Source organism: Folsomia candida, unplaced genomic scaffold, assembly GCF_002217175.1.
Source record: "Folsomia candida strain VU population unplaced genomic scaffold, ASM221717v1 Fcan01_Sc001, whole genome shotgun sequence".
Taxonomy (NCBI): domain Eukaryota; kingdom Metazoa; phylum Arthropoda; class Collembola; order Entomobryomorpha; family Isotomidae; genus Folsomia; species Folsomia candida.
In genome coordinates this window covers 28,133,860-28,154,187 of record NW_019091193.1, presented here as the reverse complement: position 1 = coordinate 28,154,187, position 20,328 = coordinate 28,133,860, and the positions used below count along the sequence as shown (strand labels likewise).

General features: G+C 39.0%; 3 protein-coding genes across 5 annotated transcripts; 2 read left to right on the top strand and 1 right to left on the bottom strand.

The window, feature by feature from the left end:
• The first annotated feature begins 290 nt into the window (after nt 1–290).
• On the top strand, nt 291–5,855 carry LOC110863531 (sodium-coupled monocarboxylate transporter 1). The gene is made up of 18 exons (XM_022112868.2): nt 291–814; nt 882–916; nt 1,003–1,042; nt 1,116–1,249; nt 1,318–1,372; nt 1,438–1,571; nt 1,643–1,661; nt 1,737–1,872; nt 1,945–2,085; nt 2,517–2,541; nt 2,627–2,820; nt 3,059–3,177; nt 4,128–4,155; nt 4,224–4,350; nt 4,796–4,833; nt 4,907–5,080; nt 5,140–5,240; nt 5,523–5,855. Exons 1-18 carry the CDS (start codon nt 682–684, stop codon nt 5,816–5,818), a joined length of 1,929 nt encoding a protein of 642 aa, XP_021968560.1. The 5' UTR covers nt 291–681; the 3' UTR covers nt 5,819–5,855.
• Nucleotides 5,856–6,880: 1,025 nt separating this feature from the next.
• LOC110847308 (myosin heavy chain, embryonic smooth muscle isoform) lies at nt 6,881–17,871 on the top strand. 3 transcript variants are annotated; one of them, XM_022094244.2, is made up of 12 exons: nt 6,881–7,380; nt 7,644–7,788; nt 11,468–11,619; nt 11,688–11,822; nt 12,078–12,427; nt 13,513–13,620; nt 13,696–13,971; nt 14,039–14,206; nt 14,270–14,447; nt 14,999–15,189; nt 15,284–15,699; nt 16,838–17,871. In XM_022094244.2, exons 2-12 carry the CDS (start codon nt 7,703–7,705, stop codon nt 17,040–17,042), a joined length of 2,265 nt encoding a protein of 754 aa, XP_021949936.1. In that variant the 5' UTR covers nt 6,881–7,380; nt 7,644–7,702; the 3' UTR covers nt 17,043–17,871. The 3 variants fall into 3 exon arrangements, with proteins under 3 accessions (XP_021949936.1, XP_035702915.1, XP_021949930.2); XM_022094238.2 differs by lacking the exons at nt 6,881–7,380; nt 7,644–7,788 and adding an exon at nt 9,618–10,993; XM_035847022.1 differs by lacking the exons at nt 6,881–7,380; nt 7,644–7,788; nt 16,838–17,871 and adding an exon at nt 9,561–10,993 and having other exon boundaries at nt 15,262–15,476.
• Nucleotides 17,838–19,671, bottom strand: LOC110847323 (aldo-keto reductase family 1 member B1). Its single transcript, XM_022094255.2, has 6 exons — nt 19,313–19,671; nt 19,067–19,234; nt 18,683–18,994; nt 18,525–18,621; nt 18,281–18,390; nt 17,838–18,195 (listed from the first exon to the last, which is right to left on the bottom strand). The coding sequence occupies exons 1-6, from the start codon at nt 19,451–19,453 to the stop codon at nt 18,004–18,006; spliced, it is 1,020 nt and encodes a 339-aa protein (XP_021949947.1). The 5' UTR covers nt 19,454–19,671; the 3' UTR covers nt 17,838–18,003.
• Between the last annotated feature and the right edge of the window lie 657 nt (nt 19,672–20,328).

Sequence of the window (20,328 nt, the reverse complement as noted above, 5' to 3'; positions counted from 1 at the left end):
ATGACGACGATGAACTAAACTTACCTGATTGATGTGCATACCTTTTTATACATCCATCCATCCATCCACCTAGATTTTTTTTAGCCACATGCCAGAATATATTTCGCGTGACGAGATGCAAACTGAACAGAACAGGTTGGCATTGTTAAAAGTTAGTTAATTTGGCAATGAAAACCACTTCCACTTTTCCTCCAATGATTTTTTTACTACCGCAAATAAGTGATTATTATTATGTCATGCGTTATTTCTGATATGCAGGCTTTCCAATTAACACACGACACAATATATGTTCAATTATATTACTTACTATATACATACATAAATATGTGCATACATCCGTGGACATGCATACATCCACAAAAATTTTGAAGAGAGCGAGAGATAGACTTTCATTTTAGTCCGGATTACGCAACAATGATGATGATGAGTCCAAGTTTAATAGTGAGCTGGTAGTGGTTTCATTTCATTGTTGCCGATGGTGTGGTGTGGTTAGTTAAGGCATTGTCAATTGTCTGGGTCGGGGTGTGATTGAGTCGTGTGGTGATCATTGTATTGTTACGAGAAGTGTTTTTTCATTTAAGTAGTTGCACCTGCAGGAATTTTAATTAGTCTTGAGTAATTAGTAGATAGGTAGTTAAAGTTAATTGAGATTTGTGCATACTTTTGAAAAATCGGTGCAAAATGGAGCCCCGCAAGGGATCATTTACCATCCTGGATTATATCATTTTCCTCGGAACTTTGGCAGTGTCCATGCTTATCGGAGTGTACTATGCGTTCATCAAGAAACAGAAAACAAATGTAGATCTACTCGTGGGTTCGTAATTATGAGTGGAAAATATTTATTGCGAATTTCGAGTAAAAATCTAAATTATTTCCTTCAGGGGGGAGAAGCATGCCAATCATTCCGACCAGCTTGGTAAATAATTTGCATTAGAAAGTGTGACATATTTTTAGCAAATATTTATTTATGTACATATGCAACGCCATTTGTTGTTATTGCAGAGCTTATTGGCAACTTATATGAGTGCAATTCTTGTCCTGGGTAAAATACAGGAAGCTATAAATAATTAATTTTTTTGCATATTCTGCAGTAAAAAAAACACAAACTTATGCAGGCGTTTCCGGCGAAATTTATGCGAATGGGACGCTAATTTCAGAAATCATTGTGGGAGCAATGTTCTACATTCCCCTCGGAGGAGTCTTGTTCCTCCCGACGTTGTACCGTCTCAGGCTCACGAGTGCGTACGAGGTCAGTCTCGGTCACGTGCAGATCGCATGTCCCATAAAACAATTAAAGTTCACCCTTTATTTCTGCAGTATTTGGGCATGCGGTATCAAAGCGAAGCTGTCCGGCTGCTTGCCACTGGAACGTGTAAGAAGCCTTAATACAAAACTCATCGCTTAAAATGTGGCACTAATTAATTACTTGAAACACAGTTATCGTACAAATAATCCTGTACATGGGTGTGGTCCTGTACGCCCCTTCCTTGGCGCTCAACGCGGTCACGGACTTCCCGATTTGGGCCTCCATTGTAGCTGTAGGAGGTTGCGCAGCAATTTACACGGCCATGGTAAAAAAAATAATCGGCACTGAAAATTTGACCACAATTCTAAAATTATTTGGTCTTGTCATTATTTTCAGGGAGGTCTTAAAGCCGTCGGTCGGTAAAACAGTATGCAAATTTATGTTGGGTAGAAATATAAAATTTATTTCCGGCATTATATATTCACCACAGTTTGGACTGACTGTTTCCAAATCGGTATGATGTTCGCTGGCATGCTCTCCATAATTATTCAAGGTTCCATAAACGTCGGTGGGCTGGGAAAGGCCTTCTCCATTGCGAATGACCATGGACGGATCGAGTTCTTAAAGTGAGCATAAAAAATAAATACATTGACGGCGTTTTTCTCTTGAATTTATTTACGTCTTGTTTTGTTTTCAAGTTTTCAAACGGATCCGTTCGTCCGTCATACGTCGTTTGGCTTGTTCTTTGGTCAAGGTGTGTTCTGGCTGTCAAGTTATGGCACTCATCAAACCACGGTGCAGCGGTATTGCAGTATGGATTCGCTCACAAAAGCATTTTGGTGAGAATTACATATACTCTTTGGCTTAAAGGAATGGATGACTCATCACGAAAATCAATGCAATCAACAAATTTTAAACCTTTTATTGTCTCTGGGAATTTATATTAAAGCTCTGGACGACAAATTTGTTGCCAGTGAGTTGATTAATAGAATGACGGTGAGTTATTTAAGCCAGTTTCGATGAGTTCCAAGTTTTCCTCTTAAAGTTGAGATCTCCTTCAAAAACTGTCAAAATCTAGAGTGTATGTTTTTTTAAAAATTGGCACCAACGACCTGCTTTACACACATGTCATTCAGAATTATAAAATGAAGCCGAAGAAATTATTAAAAATGTGATGATTCGACGATTTTTGTGATGCGTCATCTAGTCCTACGTTTATTTTCCATGCAGGATTTAAATGCGACTGTAATCATTTATTATCTATTTTCAGGGCCCTCCTCTGTACCGCACCACTGGTTAGTACTTACAATTAGATTAATTCGTGCAAAAAAGTGGGGTTAATTGTACATATTACAAATTTTTGACATGTATTTATTGCAGGTATCATTCACCATGTCGCTCGCGGCGTTATGTGGTGTCGTTATATTTGCGAATTTTGCTCACTGTGACCCCATCACGCTCGGGTTTATCAAGAGGAATGATCAAATTGCGCCGTACTTTGTGTTGGAATATTTATCTCCAACTTCTGGACTGCTCGGACTTTTTATAGCGTGTCTCTACTCCGGAGCACTTAGGTGAGTGGGAAGAGTTGAGGTGTAATTATGTCAATAAGTCACTGGAGTTGGACAGCACTAGTCTTAGACGTGGACCAAGTTCAGACATAAAAACAATGCACGCAATGCTCATTAAAAATTATGCATGCCTCACTAACTGACTTGAAGACAATGGATGCCCAGTGTTTACGACTCTGGTTCAGTTTTGACAGTATTTTTACAATGGCATAATTCCCATTTGACATGATCTTCCTTACAGCACGGTGTCCTCCGGGTTGAATTCCTTGGCAGCCGTGACATGGCAGGATTTCTGCTCTAGAATCAACCATTTCAAAAAGATGACAGAAATACAGCAAGGACTTGTCACCAAAATTATAGGTGGGTTCTTTGTCTCGGTTTTTTAAACGACGTTACGAAATATGAGAAGATGAGTAATGCGAAAAATATTGGGCATACTCATGTCAAACAGTTGCAAAAATTTTGCAAGGATTACTAATACCAGATTTTGAGTATCCAGTGTTTCTCTGTGGTTTTAACCACTGTCCAAAATAGCCGTCTAGAAAAGGTTTTAACCAGTTTTGGACGTCGGAAATATTCAAAAGTGTCCAAAATAGGAAATGTTAACAAGTTGTTAACTATAGAATCTTTCGATTATCCGTTGACATGTATATAGTTTCCCATTAATTTTGAGCATTTTGTTATGTAACACGGCATGGTTTAGAAAATTTCTTAATTTCTCACAAGAAAACATGTTAAAACAAAAGTTTTTCGTACTTTTGTGGTATTACACACACACACCAAAATACTCTCAATTAATGGGAGATTGTATATATGTGATAGATTGGCAAAAAGGTCGAAAGAACTTGCATCTTTTCCCCCATTTTCCAATGTTGGACGCTGTTGGACAGTTTTAGGCGTTTTTGGACGTCGAAAACGAAACATTGCAAAGATTATGAATACCAGATTTATTTTTTTTGCATCTTAATTTTCCAATCTTTTATCAATTTGCAAAACCTGACGTAACTGCACCCAATGAATTTTAATGGAATTTTGTGAAATGCGACACGCTGTTTGGAAATAGTATACTCTTCTCTATTCATCCTCACCTTGTGCGTCCATATATGTAAACGCATATATTCGTCTCGTTCATTGTCATTATCACAGTTTTTGGCAGTGTTTTTTAAACCACATAATCACTCTTTAGTAAATATATATGACCTTCATTTCATAATCCTTTCAGGGACATGAAATCCTGGTAATGAATGCATCATAAGTTAATGAACAAGTGTAAATTACATGATTAATTATACCCACGTTTTTTGTTCTAGGTTTTCTATACGGAGCTTTAAGCATAGGGTGAGTGAGACATGGCATCTTACAAAAATAATGATTTTTTTTACAATCTACTTTTTTTGTTTTGTCAGGATGGGATTTTTAGCAGGAAATTTGGGAGGAGTGCTAAGCGCCGCGTTGGTCGTAAATGGGGCCGTATCGGGTCCACTTCTAGGCGTTTTCGTATTAGGAATTATGTTACCGTTCACCAACAAATATGTAAAATATGCAATTTCTCTATATTTTGGGTAGTGTTGCTGATGAGTTCTAAATGAGTTGAAGATGAGTTGGCCTTAAGTCACCAACTTGTGCAATATTAAATTTTTAAGCATTTTTGGACTCCAGGATAAATTTAGGATGAAATGGTGCAAATTTCAAATGCATACAAAATATTTTTTTTGAAACCAAACTAACATAAATAGTTTTAGAAATGAGTTTTAGTTTTAGTAAATGAGTTTTAGAAAAGCTGAAATTTTCAATTTTTTATTTCATTTGAATTTATGCCATTGCACCATAAATTTATCTGGGAGTCCAAAAATTCTCAAAATTTCCAACTTGTACAAGTTGGTGACTAGTTATAGTGAATTTAAGGCCAACTCACTTCAACTCATCGGCAGCACTAATTATGGGGAAGAATAATCAGTTATTTTTTTAAATTGGATAGGGTGCCATCATAGGAATGTTACTCGCACACATCGTGACGTAATAATCTAATTCAAAAACATCAAAAATTTCAAATTCTGCAAAAATTAAAGATTATTTTTCCTCCCTTCAGACTAGGAATTGGTGTGGGTGGCCTACTCTTAAAAGTACACCATGCCAGTCTGCCCTACGCTATTGACGGATGTGACAACGCCACGCTGTCCAGAGTGTCCAATTTCACAGAGATTCTTCTAAAACATAGCATGCAGAATGTTACTGCTCCCTTACATCCGACACCGTCCGAAATGTAAGCTTAATTTCTGATCATTTTTTTGTAAATGTGAGAATGTTTTTTTTTTAATTTAGCGAATGGCCCATGAAGATCTTTACCATTAGTTATCTCCTCTATCCGTTGATCGGAACGCTGATCACGGTCATTGTTGGATCTCTTGTTAGTCTTTGCACGGGTAATAGTAATAATAAAATTCTTACAATGGAGGTCCAGCTTATCCTCTCCTGCCCCTTAAAGTTGACAAATTATACACTTTCCAAATTTGCTGCGCATTTTCTCCTCTTCAGATGCAAATATCCGCCAAATGCGCCCATTGGGAGACCGTGTCTTTTGCAAATTGCATACTAATTAAATTTGTGATCGATTGACATTACTTGGGTCAAAACCGGAGAGCATACGCTGAGAGACCTCAGTTTTTAGTAAATCTTGACTTTAAATGTGACCTAATTTCTCCCAGGTCCCACCCGGTTGACCGAGGACCAAGAAAAGTACACCCACCCAGCCATCGTTTACATTTCCAAGAAGATATTCCCCTCAGAATCGACCAAAGGGAACCACCACACCCAAACCCAGTCCTTGCCACGAGTCGAACTTCACCATTACAATCAGAATCACAATCATCTTCATCAGTACAATGGATACATTTCACCGTCACAAAATGAGGCCTACTTTGGTCCCGTATTACGACGAGATGGTCACAACCATCCCGCCTCCAAAGAAGCCTATGACAATATGGCTTTCCAGAAATTTTAATTTTTTGAAATATAAGTACATACAACAGATTGGTCAATTGAGTAATTTTTTATATTCAATATTCATTAATTCAATGCATCAAATTTCAGATATTAGTGAATTAATTGCCCAAGTTAACACAAAATTTTTATTTATTTTTTTACACTTTTCAACTTAAAGTCGACACATGCATACGCACGCATTATCCGCATTTGTAAAATATCTAAATTTAGCCCATTTGCCCTGCATTTCACGTCGTAAATTTCTCCAACAAAACGTACAAGATTACGAAAATTTACAAAACCCACACCTATCCATCCATCCAACTGAACAACTTTAACGCATCATAATCTTTCACATCGTTTAAAACCTAAACCGTCAAACTGGTGGCCCACTTGGCGGATGCGTTGCGTTTCTAATTAGCACGTACATACGTTTCCTCCGTCATTGTGGCGAAACGAATGAATGAAATATCTGGGAAAAAATGCTCCAGCAAAAAAAAAACAATTAAGTTTCAAACTACATTTTCACCCAACATTTCACGCCACGTTAAAGTTTATTTCCAAATAAATCACGGAAAAATGAGCACACCGTTAAAAAATTGTAACAAAAGAAGCCACAGTCTTCTTGTCAGTTCATAAAATGCGATAGAATAGAGTCGTCTTCTTTGCAAAACGGGAGCATTTTTTAGCCCCCCAAACTTATATTTTCTCAATCAACACTGCTTTTCTACATACAACCAAGCGATACGTCGTGTGTCAAACAAACATAACATTCACTGCACCAAACAAAACAGATTTCGGAGCATTTTTTACGACTTTGTGTGCTCTGAATGCGTATCTTTGAGTTTCGGTGGTGGAGGTGGTGTCGCTCCGCTAAAAATGTAGTTCATCTACACCAAGCAACTAAATATGTACGGCGATGTCCATGTAAATAACTATGGATGGATGGGGCCTTTATAGTTGCCGAATGAGTGACGCTCTCTATACGAACGTATTCATTGCCTTGTCAAGAAATTTCGTCATGTGGTCTTCATCTCGTTTTATTTTATGTTGTCGACTACAATTTTCCGCTCAGTTCGACAATTACCTTTCCCTCGGGAGGAAGTGATTAGTAGAGATTTGTAGGTCACACCTTATCCGTCCACGTAATAGTGGACGATATGTAGTCGTTAATTCTGGTCGAGTTAATTAATAGAGTAATTATTGACACAGCATTAACTTACAATTTTCCCCTGTCTAAAAATCCGTCACGAACTATATTCCTGAAATCTCTAATAAAAATAAATAAGAACTGAGAAAGCAAACGAGTGATACGTAAACTCCGTGAGTCCAGCCAAGTGACAAGGTCGCCCCGAAATACGGGCGTCGCAAAACCAAAACTATAATAATATCATCACACGTATTTACATACGCAGTTCAGTGGTTTGTTTTTTTCATGCATGATTCTGCATGATGCATGCAGCATGATAAACGGAATTACGTAATGATGATGCCTATCCGTTCTTCGTCTTTATAACGCGAGGGGACATCGCCATCAATACGACAATAGGCTCAAAGTTCTCGGAGAGAGTTGGTTAGTTGGTTAGTAAATAATACAATTTTTGAATTGTACTTTTGAAAAGTAACGTCAAGAAATATGTAAATTCTGCATGATTTACATGGTTTTGTAAAATTCAGACTGAAAAATTATACGAAAATTATTACCAAAATTATTACCAAGTTATTACATATTTTACAAATTAATTAATTAATTGAGTGAATCTAAAGTAACACTTTGTGCATCAAGAAAAAGGCTTCGTGATATCGTGATTTTGATACCCCGTTAAATTGAATCATTTAACTAGAAACTTCCACCCTCCACTCGACTACACGACTCAACGATCCGATAATAACCTGCTAAATCATGGAGGAGTGTTTGAAAACGTTGCAACAAGTTGCAAAAACAACGGATCTGGATGCCGATTGGTTCACAGGATTTGTACAACACTGGTAAATATACTTTTTTTGTTTTTTACGCATTTTTTTACTGGGGATTTCCACCACTTTGGTAATGTCATCCATGTCATTTTCATGGCGTCATAAAGAGATAACTTTCCAGTAAGTGTCATCCTCCCACCCCATTTGTCTTACGGGTCTGTAAACAAATTAGTCCCACACATTGTCAGTGTTTCGGGTGGAATTAACCACGTGCGAGAAATAAGTGGTTTCTTGCAGCTATTTTGACCTGCAAGAAATGCAAGGCGCAAAAAAATACGCACCGGGACGCATACTTCATACGGCGCGTGGCTGGATGGCGCATATTTCTTGCACTTTCTCCCAGTTTCTTGCACCTAGCATTTCTTCCTTTGAAATGCAAGAAATGCAGCAAACCCGCAAGAAACGAAACACTGGTCCCACGCTCACCATGCAGTGGTTGTTGTCACTCTGGATCATTTTCCTACACCACGAACGCGTCTATAAATTCGCTCTTATTTGATAAACAAACCGCATTTATAAACCGATCTTGGGGTCGAATCAAGTCAACATTTTCTCACTAACGGTTAACCCAACAACACAATAGAGACGATTTGGTGTGAATCAAATCCACAAAGTTCATCACGCTTCTTTTTTCTAAAGAATGCTCTTTAACAAAAAAAAAATCTTAACACTGTCCAACTTTTCCAGACACTCGTTCGAACCACAAAAACTGTTGTATACCGTTGCGAAAGACGTACATACGTAAACGCATAAAAAGTGGAAAGTAAAGTTGTTCGCAAAAAAAAGAGTAAGATATAAATGAACGGGTTTAAATTTAGCCCCTGATACGTATGTACACATAGTCAGTCAGTCATTCACGTAATAATTTCCCACGTTGTGCATATCCTTGCTTTTGTTGTTTTAACTTTAACTCAACCACCAAAATTATTTACGAAGCGTGATCGATTTTCGAGCAATAAATCCGTGTAAAAATAAACGTTTGGAAGGAAAATAATGAAATTTTTATTCTCTTCCTAAAACCTCCTGACCATTAAACCGTAAAAAGGTAACCAATCATCATCATCATCATCGCAATTCTGAACATTTCCACTCGAAAAACAAAGCGGAAACGAGAATATAGTTTGGCACTGGGGTGTCTTATCCCGTTCGGAAGTGTGGAACGATGTGGGAGAGAGAAGAGTGAGACGCTTGAGCGTCTATCTCTCCTTATCGTTCAATTTACTGTACTTACTTATCGTTCGCTGCAACGGAACGCTCATCCGCATTTTGACCCCATCCACCACCACCCGGCGTATAAGATATGTATGTATATTCATCATGATGCACATACATAATTATCCCCACACCACCCGCTTCGAGTTTCGAATCCGCTATATTTTTGTTATGAGTAGAAATCTGATCAACTTCCAATTTCAGGATCCGCATGCATCCAGCAGTGTTTCGTTTCTTGCGGGTTTGCTCCATTTCTTGCACAGCAAAGAAATAAACTGCAAGAAATACGGGGTGCAAGAAACTGCAAGAAAGTTCAATATGCGCTATCCAGCGACACACTATGAAGTATATCGACTGGACGTAGTTTCTTGCGCGTTGCATTTCTTGCAGGTCAAAATACCCGTTAAAACCACTTTCTCGCCGTTATTTCTTGCAAATGGTTACTTTACACCCGAAACACTGGTCCATAATATGCAATGATACATTCACACTTGTACTTGTCCTATGGGGGAGGCATAGCTATGTGGATACTCTTCGTGCTAATATCTTCACCAGTACTGAAACTATGTTTCATTATGGCGTGGGATTTTTTTGCCTTTGCAAATACCGCATCACAAACTGGCTTCCATTCCAATTTCATTCTCGGCTGCTGTATCTTCTCGTGTGTCTCTCTCGATCTCTTTAACTCCTCGCCTCGTTTCATTGCACTATTGACTTGACATCGAAGCGGTTGCTGGGACAAGAAGCGTTCCTTGCTTCGCAAAACTACTAGAAATCATTCCTTCCTTTACTCGATTTCCACAAAAAAAAGATTGCAAAAAGACTGCAAATTATTATTGTCTGCAAGGTTAATTGTGAGTGGGTGGTATGGTGGACTGACTGTTATTTGATGATAAGCATCTGGTCCTCAATTGTGTACCTTATACGTGACTCTCAAGATTGACGGGCGGCCGTCGTGCGCACTATTGGCGCAAGGCAGCTCAACCTAGAATTTAAATTGACTCTTGTCTATCTCCTCTGTTTTGTGCATTTCGCAGAGAATGCACTCCACTCTCAGTGGAAGCAAATGTATGTGCGGAAAAAATAAAACATAAATAAACAAAGAAAATGGATCAGCCCGTTTCATATCGTCCGTGAGAATACGCCATGTTATCCCAGAGCTGAGAGAAAGGTTGCTAAATATCGAAAGAATCCAACATAAATTACCCAGTGCCAAGTTTAACCCTGAAATCTCGCCTTCCCATTACTTTGATTTGCTACTCTTCATTTCGACACGATGGCGACGTGACTGCAACACGGGAAAAATTAGGTTGAGGCCTCGCGTCATGAAATATTTTACCGAAATGGAGTAATTGCATCCAGATTGTGGACTAAATTCGATCCACTACTCAACTTTCTGTGGACTCCATTTCCATTTGAGCCGAGAAACCGACCTTCTCAAAATGTTTGGGTTTCTTTTTAAACGAAATAAGAACAATGCTACTGCTGAGAACAATAAGAATGACGATGCGTCCGCCAAAATGCGATTCTTCTCCGTTAAAGATAAGAAAGGTGGTGAACAGTCGGCTACTCTTCCTGGTCGCGGAAGTACGAGTAGCACGACTCGTACTTCCTCGGAGGACACTAGTACCCGATCTTCCATCGCCATGTCGGTCTCCTCCATAAATTCGTTGTCCCCTTCGGGCAGCAATGTTAGTCAAAGTACGAGTAATAAGGATTCCGGCTTTGTCGACCAGAACCGTCTCAACTTGTACTCGTCGTCATCGCCCAATTTAATCATACCCGAGTCAGACAAGCTGATCGTGAGTTTCGTCCCCACCACGATTTCCGATGTCCTCTCGGACCACAACCAAGTAGAAGAAGACGATTGTGTCGGTGGTGTTGATGTCATTCAGTTCATTGACGATCCACTTCCAGATGAAATGATGGAAACAACGACGACGATGTCGCCATGTGTCGACAACGACAAAGTTCAGGATAGAGGAGAAGACGACTCAGATATTAAGTGGGGTTCTGATCTCATCATTACTTATTATTACATACACTGTAGTTTACTGCATAAATCCGTGCCAAAATTTCCGACACAGTTTTACCCTCTTATTTTTTCACCAGTAAATATACCCAAGTCAACAATACTCCTACAGATAAGAGGGGTACCTACCTCTCTGCCTTATCACTGCATAATCGTCATCGAGAAAAATCTAACTTGCAATTAAAATAAAAACAGTTTTTAACTCTACTAAAATAAAAAGCCAAGGTTGCCATTCATCCAATCCACAAAAACCGTCATGTAAATAGCGTAGTCGTATCTCAGACGAACTCACTTTCAGAGAATCCTATTTTTACGTCGTCATCCTTCCAAACTAAGCTTAACTTGAGTAAAACGGAAGTCGGGTTTTAACCACGTTAAATAATACCACGTTTGCAGTTTGGTTGGTTTGGCTAAAAAATCTTGTTCTGCTCTCCACTTGGCTTGCAGGAGACAACTGAAGGAGGCCGAGAGAAAGGCGATGGTCCAACTTGACGCCATCAGATCAAAACTTATTTCGAAAGAGACGGAATTAACGCTCCTTCAAGCGGACATCAACATGCTCGCGGTGGACAGGGACAATAAATCCATGGACGTGCAAAGTAAGAATAATTTTAGTAATAAATTTCTGAAGAAAAAAAATCTCAAAATTTTCCTCCCCTTTTTTCAGCCTTGACTGGACAGCTGAACATGCTCCAAGCGGAGAATGACCTCGTTTTGAAACGTATACACGAATTAGAGGAGCAGTTGGAGGATTTGAAATCCAAAAATGGCCAACTTTCGGACGAGCTGCTTAAAAAATCTGGTAATAAATTTCCATCACTTTTTTGGCCATGTTTTACACAAGTTTTTTTCCCAAAATTATCCATTTCGTCGTTAATATTTTTGTCGTCCTCGTCTTCTTAGTCGTAATATTTTATGCGGATTAGTAAATCTCGACGTGACAGATCTTACTTAAAACCCACACGCGACACATCATATGATTCATGGCATGTTCTTTACCCGTCTAAACTTAGATCTTGTCTAATCCTTGACGTGACGAAATATTGATTTATTTCAGAGCAACTCCACTCTCGCCAGACGCACGACTTGACATCGCACCACCACCAGTGTGACGAACTGACCAAGAAAATATCCCAGCTCCAAGACACCATCTCATCCCTCTCTCGACAGAACACGGACCTCGCCAAAGGTCAAGACGTGTCTCGAAGGGAGAAAGAAAGTCAGATCAAAGCCCTCCAAGACGCCTTGGAGGATGCGCTCGAAGCCAAAATCAAACTGCAGACGAAATACGAGAAAGAATTGCAGGACCTGCAACAGTCTAATTCTTCCTTGTTGGATGACTTTGAGTGGAAATTGCACCAAGTGGAGTCCACTGCGAGGAAAAAGTTGCTCGAGAAAGAAAAAGAGGTAAAAATAGGGAAGAATTGTGACCAATTCGCAAAAAAATTACATTTTCATGATGATAATCACAACTTGAAATTGCAATTCACAAAAAGTTATGACCAATTCGCAAAAAAGTGCGATAAATTCGCGAAATATTGTGATAAGCAGAAAAATTGTGAGGAGTCCATAAAAAATTGCAATTCTCAAGGTGACAACCACAACTAAAAATCACCCTGACCATGACTTGATCTCAATGAAATGAAAACACGCCCTTTTCCACGATATGTAGACATCTCAGTATTCGGTCCAATTTAAATTGCTATTAAGTCTTCAAAATGAATCGAGTCAGGCCATTTCTTATTTTCTTTCTCGAATCGACACTTGGGCCGAGTGCCAGGTGAATTTGAGCCAAAAGATGCAACATCACGTTGCCTATATATTATATTATAGTGCAATAATGCTGGTTTGGTTTGGTGTGAATGGATGAATGGAATTGACGATTGACTAATAATCTTTCTCTTCTATTTTCTTTACGTCAATTCGTCCGTGGATTTATAGCGTGTAGTAAAAGTCATATTCAGCCGAGTGACAAGACAACCCGGAAAAGGTGACAATTTATGGCAGAGTCTTATACTTGACGTTACGTGATTATCATGGTGATCGTGACGATGGATTAGAAGAATCGCTCTAGATTTTAGTGATGCATTATGTATTTACAAATGCAGTAAATTTAGGAGTGGGCAAAATACTGTCAAAATACGGTATTTTGATCTCCGTTCTTACCAGGGCTGTTGCACCCACAGAATGACAAAAATCTGGGTGGAGAAGGCAACAGTCATACTAAAATGCAGAATTTGTGAAGAAATTAACTTTTTATCCCTGTCAAAATACTTAATTTTTAGAAATTCGAAAACCAAGTAAATATTTTGACAACGATAAAATTCGCAAATTCTGCATTTTCGTATGACTGTTGCTTTCTCCACGCAGATTTTCGTCATTTTGTGGGTACAACACCCCTGGAAATCCAAACCATTTAGAGATCAAAATTCTGTACATTTTGAATAAAGTTTTGCTCAGCTCTGTAAGTTTGTTGTCCCCATTTTTTTTAGCTCCAAGACCAAATTACCACCTTAAAAGCCACCTCGTCCCAAACGTTTACCGCAGAAAAACAAGAACTTGACGCTGAGAGGGAGAAACTACGTCTAGAGTTGAGAAAGGTGAGTTCTCCCATTTTTTTACCTAGTGACAATAAACTTTCGTCCTCAAAAACTCCCAATTTCCTGTCCTCTCAGGTTGAACATCTCAAATCCTACGAAGCGGAAGTGACTCAACTTCGCGGTGTTACGAACGAGCAGCAAAAATCCATCCGGTCCGCAGCCAGACAGCTCGAGCAGTTTAAAACTAATGAGCGATTTATGCAGAGTGAAATTATCTCGCTAAAGTTACTTTTAGAAAAGGAGAAATCCCACTGCCAAGTGATTACGAGTTCGACACAGAGAAGACTCGATGCCCAAGAGCAGACTGGTTTGGATCAGTTATTAAAACAGAAGGCAGAACTGAATGCAAAGGTATAAATGAGGTTAAAGTGTCTGGGCGATTATTGAAAATATTGAAAATTTTTGACCCATTTTTTAGTGGGAAGATAAACTGAAGCAGGAATGTTCCCGTGTCCAACAAGAGTTGAAAACCCTTCACGCCGAAGAGACCCGTCTTGCCGTGGAGTCCATGAAGGGACGAAAAGATGAGGAATTTACGATCGCGAATGAAACCTGGAGCAGGACGAGGCAGGACTTGATTAAGGAGGTTGATCATTTAGTTTCTTTTTAGTTTTAATTTAGTTTTTTTTTTAATAATCTCGTCGTGCAGATTACCAAACTCAAGGATGAAATCAAAACGAATGAGAACGCTCATCAGAAAGCAATCTCGAAAGCGACCACGACCATTGACCGTGACAATTGGGAGCTACGACATAAAATGGACAAAATGCTGAATGAACATTTAGACGAAATCGACACTATCAAGGGTGCCCATTCCGAAGAGATGGGTACGTTTTTTTCAACATGACAATCAAGGTTTCGCTGTGGTTGGTGGTGTTAGCCACCCAAACGCTAACGTTACCCAAAGTTTTGGACATCGAATTTTGGACGTCCAAAATTGAAAATGAGGGAAAATGGTACAAGTTCTTAATTAATAATTGAATCTTTCGATAATCCGTTGACGTGACGTGCATGTAATCTCCCATTAATTTTAAACATTTTGCTGCTACACGGAATGGTTTAAAAAAATTACAAATTTCTTAAGTAAGAAAACTTGTTATAACAAAAGTTTTCCTAATTTTGTGGTATTACACACCAACCAAAATGCTCAAAATTAATACGAGATTACACATCTGTGCGTAAATTGACAAAAAAGTCATTAATAAAGAACTTGTATCATTGTATCATTTTGCCTCATTTTCCAATGCTGGACGCTTTTTACGTCCAAAATTATATTGTACGTTTGGACGTTGTCCTTTTGAACTTCCAAAAAGAAAAACTGATGCCAATTAACTAAACAGTTTCTTTAATTATATAATTAACTAACTAACTACTACAGATCGGTTGAGGAAACGATACGACAACGCTCTCGTCCAGTTGGACAAACTAGAAAAGAAAATAGAAGACTACGAGAGGGCAGCCGCGTTATCTGCCAATCTGACCCCCGGGTCGTCCTCCCTCCTGGAGAAGAACGACTCCGGAATTGCCACCACCTCGAACAAGTCCTCAATTCTGGACCACACCGGAAATGTGATCAGACTAGAAACATTTACATTTCTTTAAAACCTTTAAACTTCCTCCCAATAAAAAATAACTGAATAGTTTTTCTCCACACTGTTCACAGGGGGACGAGGACTCGGACTGTTCTTCCTCCGAGGAACAGAGTGACGACGAGGAAGACGAAGAAGAGGAGGAAGAAGAGGAGGACGACGAAGAAGAATTCGAACAAGCAAAGTCAAACCATATCAATATTTCCGAAAATAAAATTTTGGAGCTGCGGGAAGAAGTTGCCACGCTGCAAGACTCGATTGACACGTTGACACTTAATCTCGTCCAGAATGACGACGATGATAAGCCAAATAACAACAAGGACGACAAAGGGGACCTAAACGCTAAGGGGACCCCGATTTTGGTCAAGGACTCTGACTTCTTAACCATCACGGAAGAAGCGACGGGCGACAATTCGTCATCTTCTTTCAAATCGACGACAGAAAATGAATCCTCGTCCGCCATTTCGGACACGGACAATGAATCTGACGAGTAAGTAGGACAGCCTGTCACTGTTCTTCGCACTGCATAAAAATATTTATTATACTTTTACAATAAATTAAATAATAATTATGATACGATAGCAAGTAGAATATTAAATTTACTCCGAATAAAAATATTTTCCGGTTCTTTTTTGCGCAAAGCGATGATGCTAAATATAAAACAAATTATGACGAATTTCCGACTTTTTTCTCCAAGATTACTATTATTTGCATGCTTCCAGGGATTACTTTATATTGCCAAGTTTTTCTTACTCTTGTTGTTGTTCTTCCTTTCCGTCCCAATTTATATACGATACAATTACACAAGTACATACATAATTTTGATGTCACATTTTAAATACAACTATATTTCTCTATGTTACACTGTATATACTGTGGAAAGCTTCACCACTTGCACATTTCAGATTTTGATGTCCTTTGAATATTTTTGCAGTATCCGATCAGTGAACAAGAACCCCCGAGCGTTTCGACTCCATGGCCACATTTTCACCCACTACACCCACTCAAAGGGGCATAAAACACGAAAATGACCATATTCAAAAGTCACCAAACATCCAACATTTGAAAATTCTTGCACCATAATACTCCCAGCTATTTTGAAATGTTGAGTATTCTTTTAAATTTCCTGTCTCTAGTCCAGAGGTCAAAGAAATCAAAATTTCCAAAAAATTGAATTTGCCATGAAAAGGTACTATCTGGACGTAAAATGACGCAAGAATTTTCAAAATCTGAACAAAATTTAATTTGTGATGGTTAGAACCAGTAAAATCCAGTAAACCAGTTTTCGTGTTTTTGGCCCCTTTGAGTGTGTACAAATGTGGCCATGAAGTTGAAACGCTTGGGGGTTCTTGTTCGCTCACCGGATCCTACAACATATCCAAAGAGGACACCGAGATCTGAGGGGTACAAGTGGTGAAGCTCCTTCCTGAGCGTACTCGGGTAAATGCGTAATTGATTTTCAAAAATATGACCATAAGTTTGCAAAAAAATCAAATTCTCTCGTCACATGTAAATTACGAGATTACGTAAATATTCATTTATGCATTGACGTGAGTACGCCCAACGACATTTTCCTTAAACATTTGTGCTTATTTTTTTATTTTTCTGTCTCCCTTTTTTCCTTCCAGCTTGTCATCATCATCACCGTTTTTCTTGATTGGTGGTGTTGTTGTGATGATTCCAGTTCTTTCCTACATAATTTTCCACTCGATCCTGATCGTGTTATGGACATATTTCCTGCTCATCCTCCTCGTCCGTACTTTACGACGACGACGACGACAACAACAACCACCACCACCAGCACCACGAAGAGGTGAAGCCAAGACAGAGTAGGAATAATTATTGATTTGTTTTGTAACTGCGACTCATTTCCAAGGCTCGGAAACAATGGAATTTTTCATGGAATGCAAAACAACCTAGGCTAAATTTTGTTATGTTACGAGTGGAAGCATAACTTCCGTGAAAGGATTATGATTTTTTAACTCTTGTTCGGAGAAAGACCTTTAAAATATAAATGTACGAAGTGAACCCATTTTTGTCTCCTGTTGTGCTAGATTTTTTGCATGTGAACGAACACTCGTTTAATTTTTTTTGTTACAAAATTTTCTTAGCCTGTCTTGCTTTAGTTGTTTTTACGTTTACAGAATATGTACCAACTGGGAAATAGGTGTGATGTACCCGTACGTTTAAATACATGAACCCTTATGTCCAGACGTGGGCAAAATACTTTGTTAAAATACAGGATTTTGAGCTCCGTGGTTTCTAGTCCAAGGCTGTCAAAATACTTCATTTTTAAGAAACGTACAAACAATGTATTTTTTGACGACGAATTTGAAGTTATTTTCATCACAAAACCTGCAATTTCGTAAGACTGTTATTCTCCATGCATAGTCTCGTCTTCTTGTGGGTGTAACAGCCCTGGACTGTATTTTGACAAAGTATTCTGCCTACCCCTGCCAACCCCTATTTATGTCGATATTATTATATATGCGATTATATAGTTTTGTTAGTCATGTTTTTCCAGTGCTAAAAAGCATGGAATGTAAAGTGGGTCTCGTCTAACTTACTATTGCGCAGCTCCATTTGCAAAAAAATGCGTTAAATTACACACTAAAACCAGTAAAACCATTGTAATGAGCAATAAAACAATGTATGGCATTTATTTCATCAGTGTTTGTTGAGTGTAAAGTATTTTACTCTTTTTTCATGGCAATTTTCATGTCGTCACGTACTTGTTTAAAGGAAGTTGAAGGAGTGGGTAAGCTCATTATTATGGAAATGTTTTTAGAACTTATTAAAATGGAGTGTTGAAAGGCCAGTATTTATGATCCTTGACCCAGTCCAAGTGACACCCGCGCCCATTGCAGTCAAAACTGTTGATCAGCTCCATATCCTCGTGGGTCAGTTTGAAGTCGAAAATGCTTATGTTTTCCTCCAGTCGGGCCTTGCTCACCGTCTTGGGGATGATGATAAGGCCGCGTTGTGCCTAAATAAAAGTGGGAAATATTAATTAGTGGTTAATTAACTAGTTAACAATTTAATGAATAAGATAAGCATGTTTCACTACTTACATTCCACCGGAGAATAATCTGTGCCGTACTTTTCCCATATTTCTTCGCAATCGCTTCCAGTTTAGGATCCGTGAGCAGATTTGGATCCGTGGGTTTGGCCCATGGACGATCTGTGAACAAAAATTTGATGAAATGTTAAGTGTGGCGTCGAATCATATATTCAAGTAAAACATTTTTATGGAACGAGACGAAAATACGATAGAAAAAGAGAGACGGACCAGACCAGACTTATTTTATAAAGTACCTGGAGAGCCGAGAGGGGAATATGCCGTCACTGGAATGTCCTTGCCTTGACACCATTCAATCAACTTGGACTGATTTAGATATGGGTGACATTCGACCTGAATCCGAATTAAATTTCGATTAAAATTTCGTCCTAGGACCTAAATATTTCTTGCTCACCTGCAACATTGCCGGTTTGATCGTGCCCTTCTGCAAGACCCGCTCGACCTGGTCACTGTTGAAGTTTGAGAATCCGATCGCCTTGGTCTGTCCGGCGCGGACGGCGGCCTCCATCTCCTTCCAAGTGTCCAAATAGTCGACATCGCTGTACATGAATTTGCCATCAGCGTCCTTGGGGAAAAGTTCGCCGTCTTCTTTGTACCCCATCGGCCAGTGGATCAAGTAAAGGTCGACGTAGTCAAGACCAAGGTCAGTGAGGGTCTTCTTTATCCCGATGGGAACTAGGTCGGGACGATGAAAAGTGTTCCACAACTGTTAATTTGAATTAAAACATGACATAACTATTTACACAAAATATACATACAAATTTATTATCTTTACTACCTTTCCAGTCACGAATAAATCTTCTCGTTTGACTACCCCCTCCTTTATCTTGGTCGCGATCGCTTGTCCCACCTCGTTTTCATTTTGATACGCCAAAGCACAGTCGATCATTCGATAACCGACGTCAATCGCATTCTCCACAGCGGCCCGGACTTCACCCGGCTTTGACTATAAAAAAACACAAATCAAAAATTAACACCAGTCCTTTCAAAATTTCATTAAAAAAAAGAAGATAAATCCCCCCACCTTCCACGTTCCAAGTCCAAATGCCGGTATTTCCGCTCCATTGTTCAACTTCACGGTTGGAACTTTTGCAGCCATTGTTACAAAGAATCGTTGAAAAATGAAAAACGTTTTCCCCAGCAAAGATTTAACCTCCTTTTGCATCCAACTAGTCTGACGGACTGAATCTCTCAATTGATTCGACAAGTCGTTACCACAAAAAAGTTAAACTTATCAGTTGATATTATATCCATACATAAAAATCGGCTGTTTGTGTCTCTCTCTCGCTCGGCTGACTGGTTGGATTTATTATATGCGTGTACTTATGTTATTTATTGCATACTTTTACAACTTGTTACACAGTTTGGGGCTTAGGTAGACTGGATCTCAGCTCAATAATCATCACCACCACGATCAGTTCAACAATAAAAATTAGCCGTCGTACTTGCCATATTTCCAGTCAACATGCATGCAGGATTGAATGACTCGGGTCGTGATCTCGCCCATTTCACCTTGAGCATACATAAAACCAGAAAGATAACATAAGTAATGTATGTATACTTGTTTATGCATATGAGCAGACTAATTAAAACGATGACACTTTTACTTATAAAGTGACACTTTGACACGTTCGGGTGCAAGAGTCAAATATTTTTTGCACACGACACCAAGTCCCATTATTCAAGTGGTTGGAGAAAAGCGTGACTGATAAAGATCCCCAACCAACCATTTTAATCTAAATTTTGCAACTGTTTAAAACAATGAAATGATAATGGGATGATTTCCATGAAAATAATGATGATGACGCTGCCACCACTGCGAGGAAGTTACCTACTGAAAAATGCAGATGATGCGAAAAAAATAAAACCGAATCCTCCGACTCGGGTTTTTCTCTATGCGGTACGTATGTTCCCACCTCACTTTTCCGGATGGATATATTTCTGGACGGTACAGAAGTCGTCCTCGTTGAATCAATAGGACGAGCCATGCGCGTACATTTGTGCCTACACTATTCCACATTATGCGGGGTTTTGTCCTGT

Excerpts from the sequence above, each read along its gene's own strand:
- LOC110863531 (XM_022112868.2), top strand. The coding sequence starts at position 682 with ATGGAGCCCCGCAAGGGATCATTTACCATCCTGGATTATATCATTTTC. Across the intron at positions 2,086-2,516 it reads TCGCTCACAAAAGCATTTTG|GGCCCTCCTCTGTACCGCAC; the intron begins GTGAGAATTACA and ends ATCTATTTTCAG. Across the intron at positions 3,178-4,127 it reads ACTTGTCACCAAAATTATAG|GTTTTCTATACGGAGCTTTA; the intron begins GTGGGTTCTTTG and ends TTTTTGTTCTAG.
- LOC110847308 (XM_022094238.2), top strand. The coding sequence starts at position 10,431 with ATGTTTGGGTTTCTTTTTAAACGAAATAAGAACAATGCTACTGCTGAG. Across the intron at positions 11,620-11,687 it reads TAAATCCATGGACGTGCAAA|CCTTGACTGGACAGCTGAAC; the intron begins GTAAGAATAATT and ends CCCTTTTTTCAG. Across the intron at positions 14,448-14,998 it reads TGCCCATTCCGAAGAGATGG|ATCGGTTGAGGAAACGATAC; the intron begins GTACGTTTTTTT and ends TAACTACTACAG.
- LOC110847323 (XM_022094255.2), bottom strand. The coding sequence starts at position 19,453 with ATGCAAAAGGAGGTTAAATCTTTGCTGGGGAAAACGTTTTTCATTTTT. Across the intron at positions 19,235-19,312 it reads TTGGACTTGGAACGTGGAAG|TCAAAGCCGGGTGAAGTCCG; the intron begins GTGGGGGGATTT and ends GTTTTTTTATAG. Across the intron at positions 18,995-19,066 it reads ATTTATTCGTGACTGGAAAG|TTGTGGAACACTTTTCATCG; the intron begins GTAGTAAAGATA and ends TCAAATTAACAG.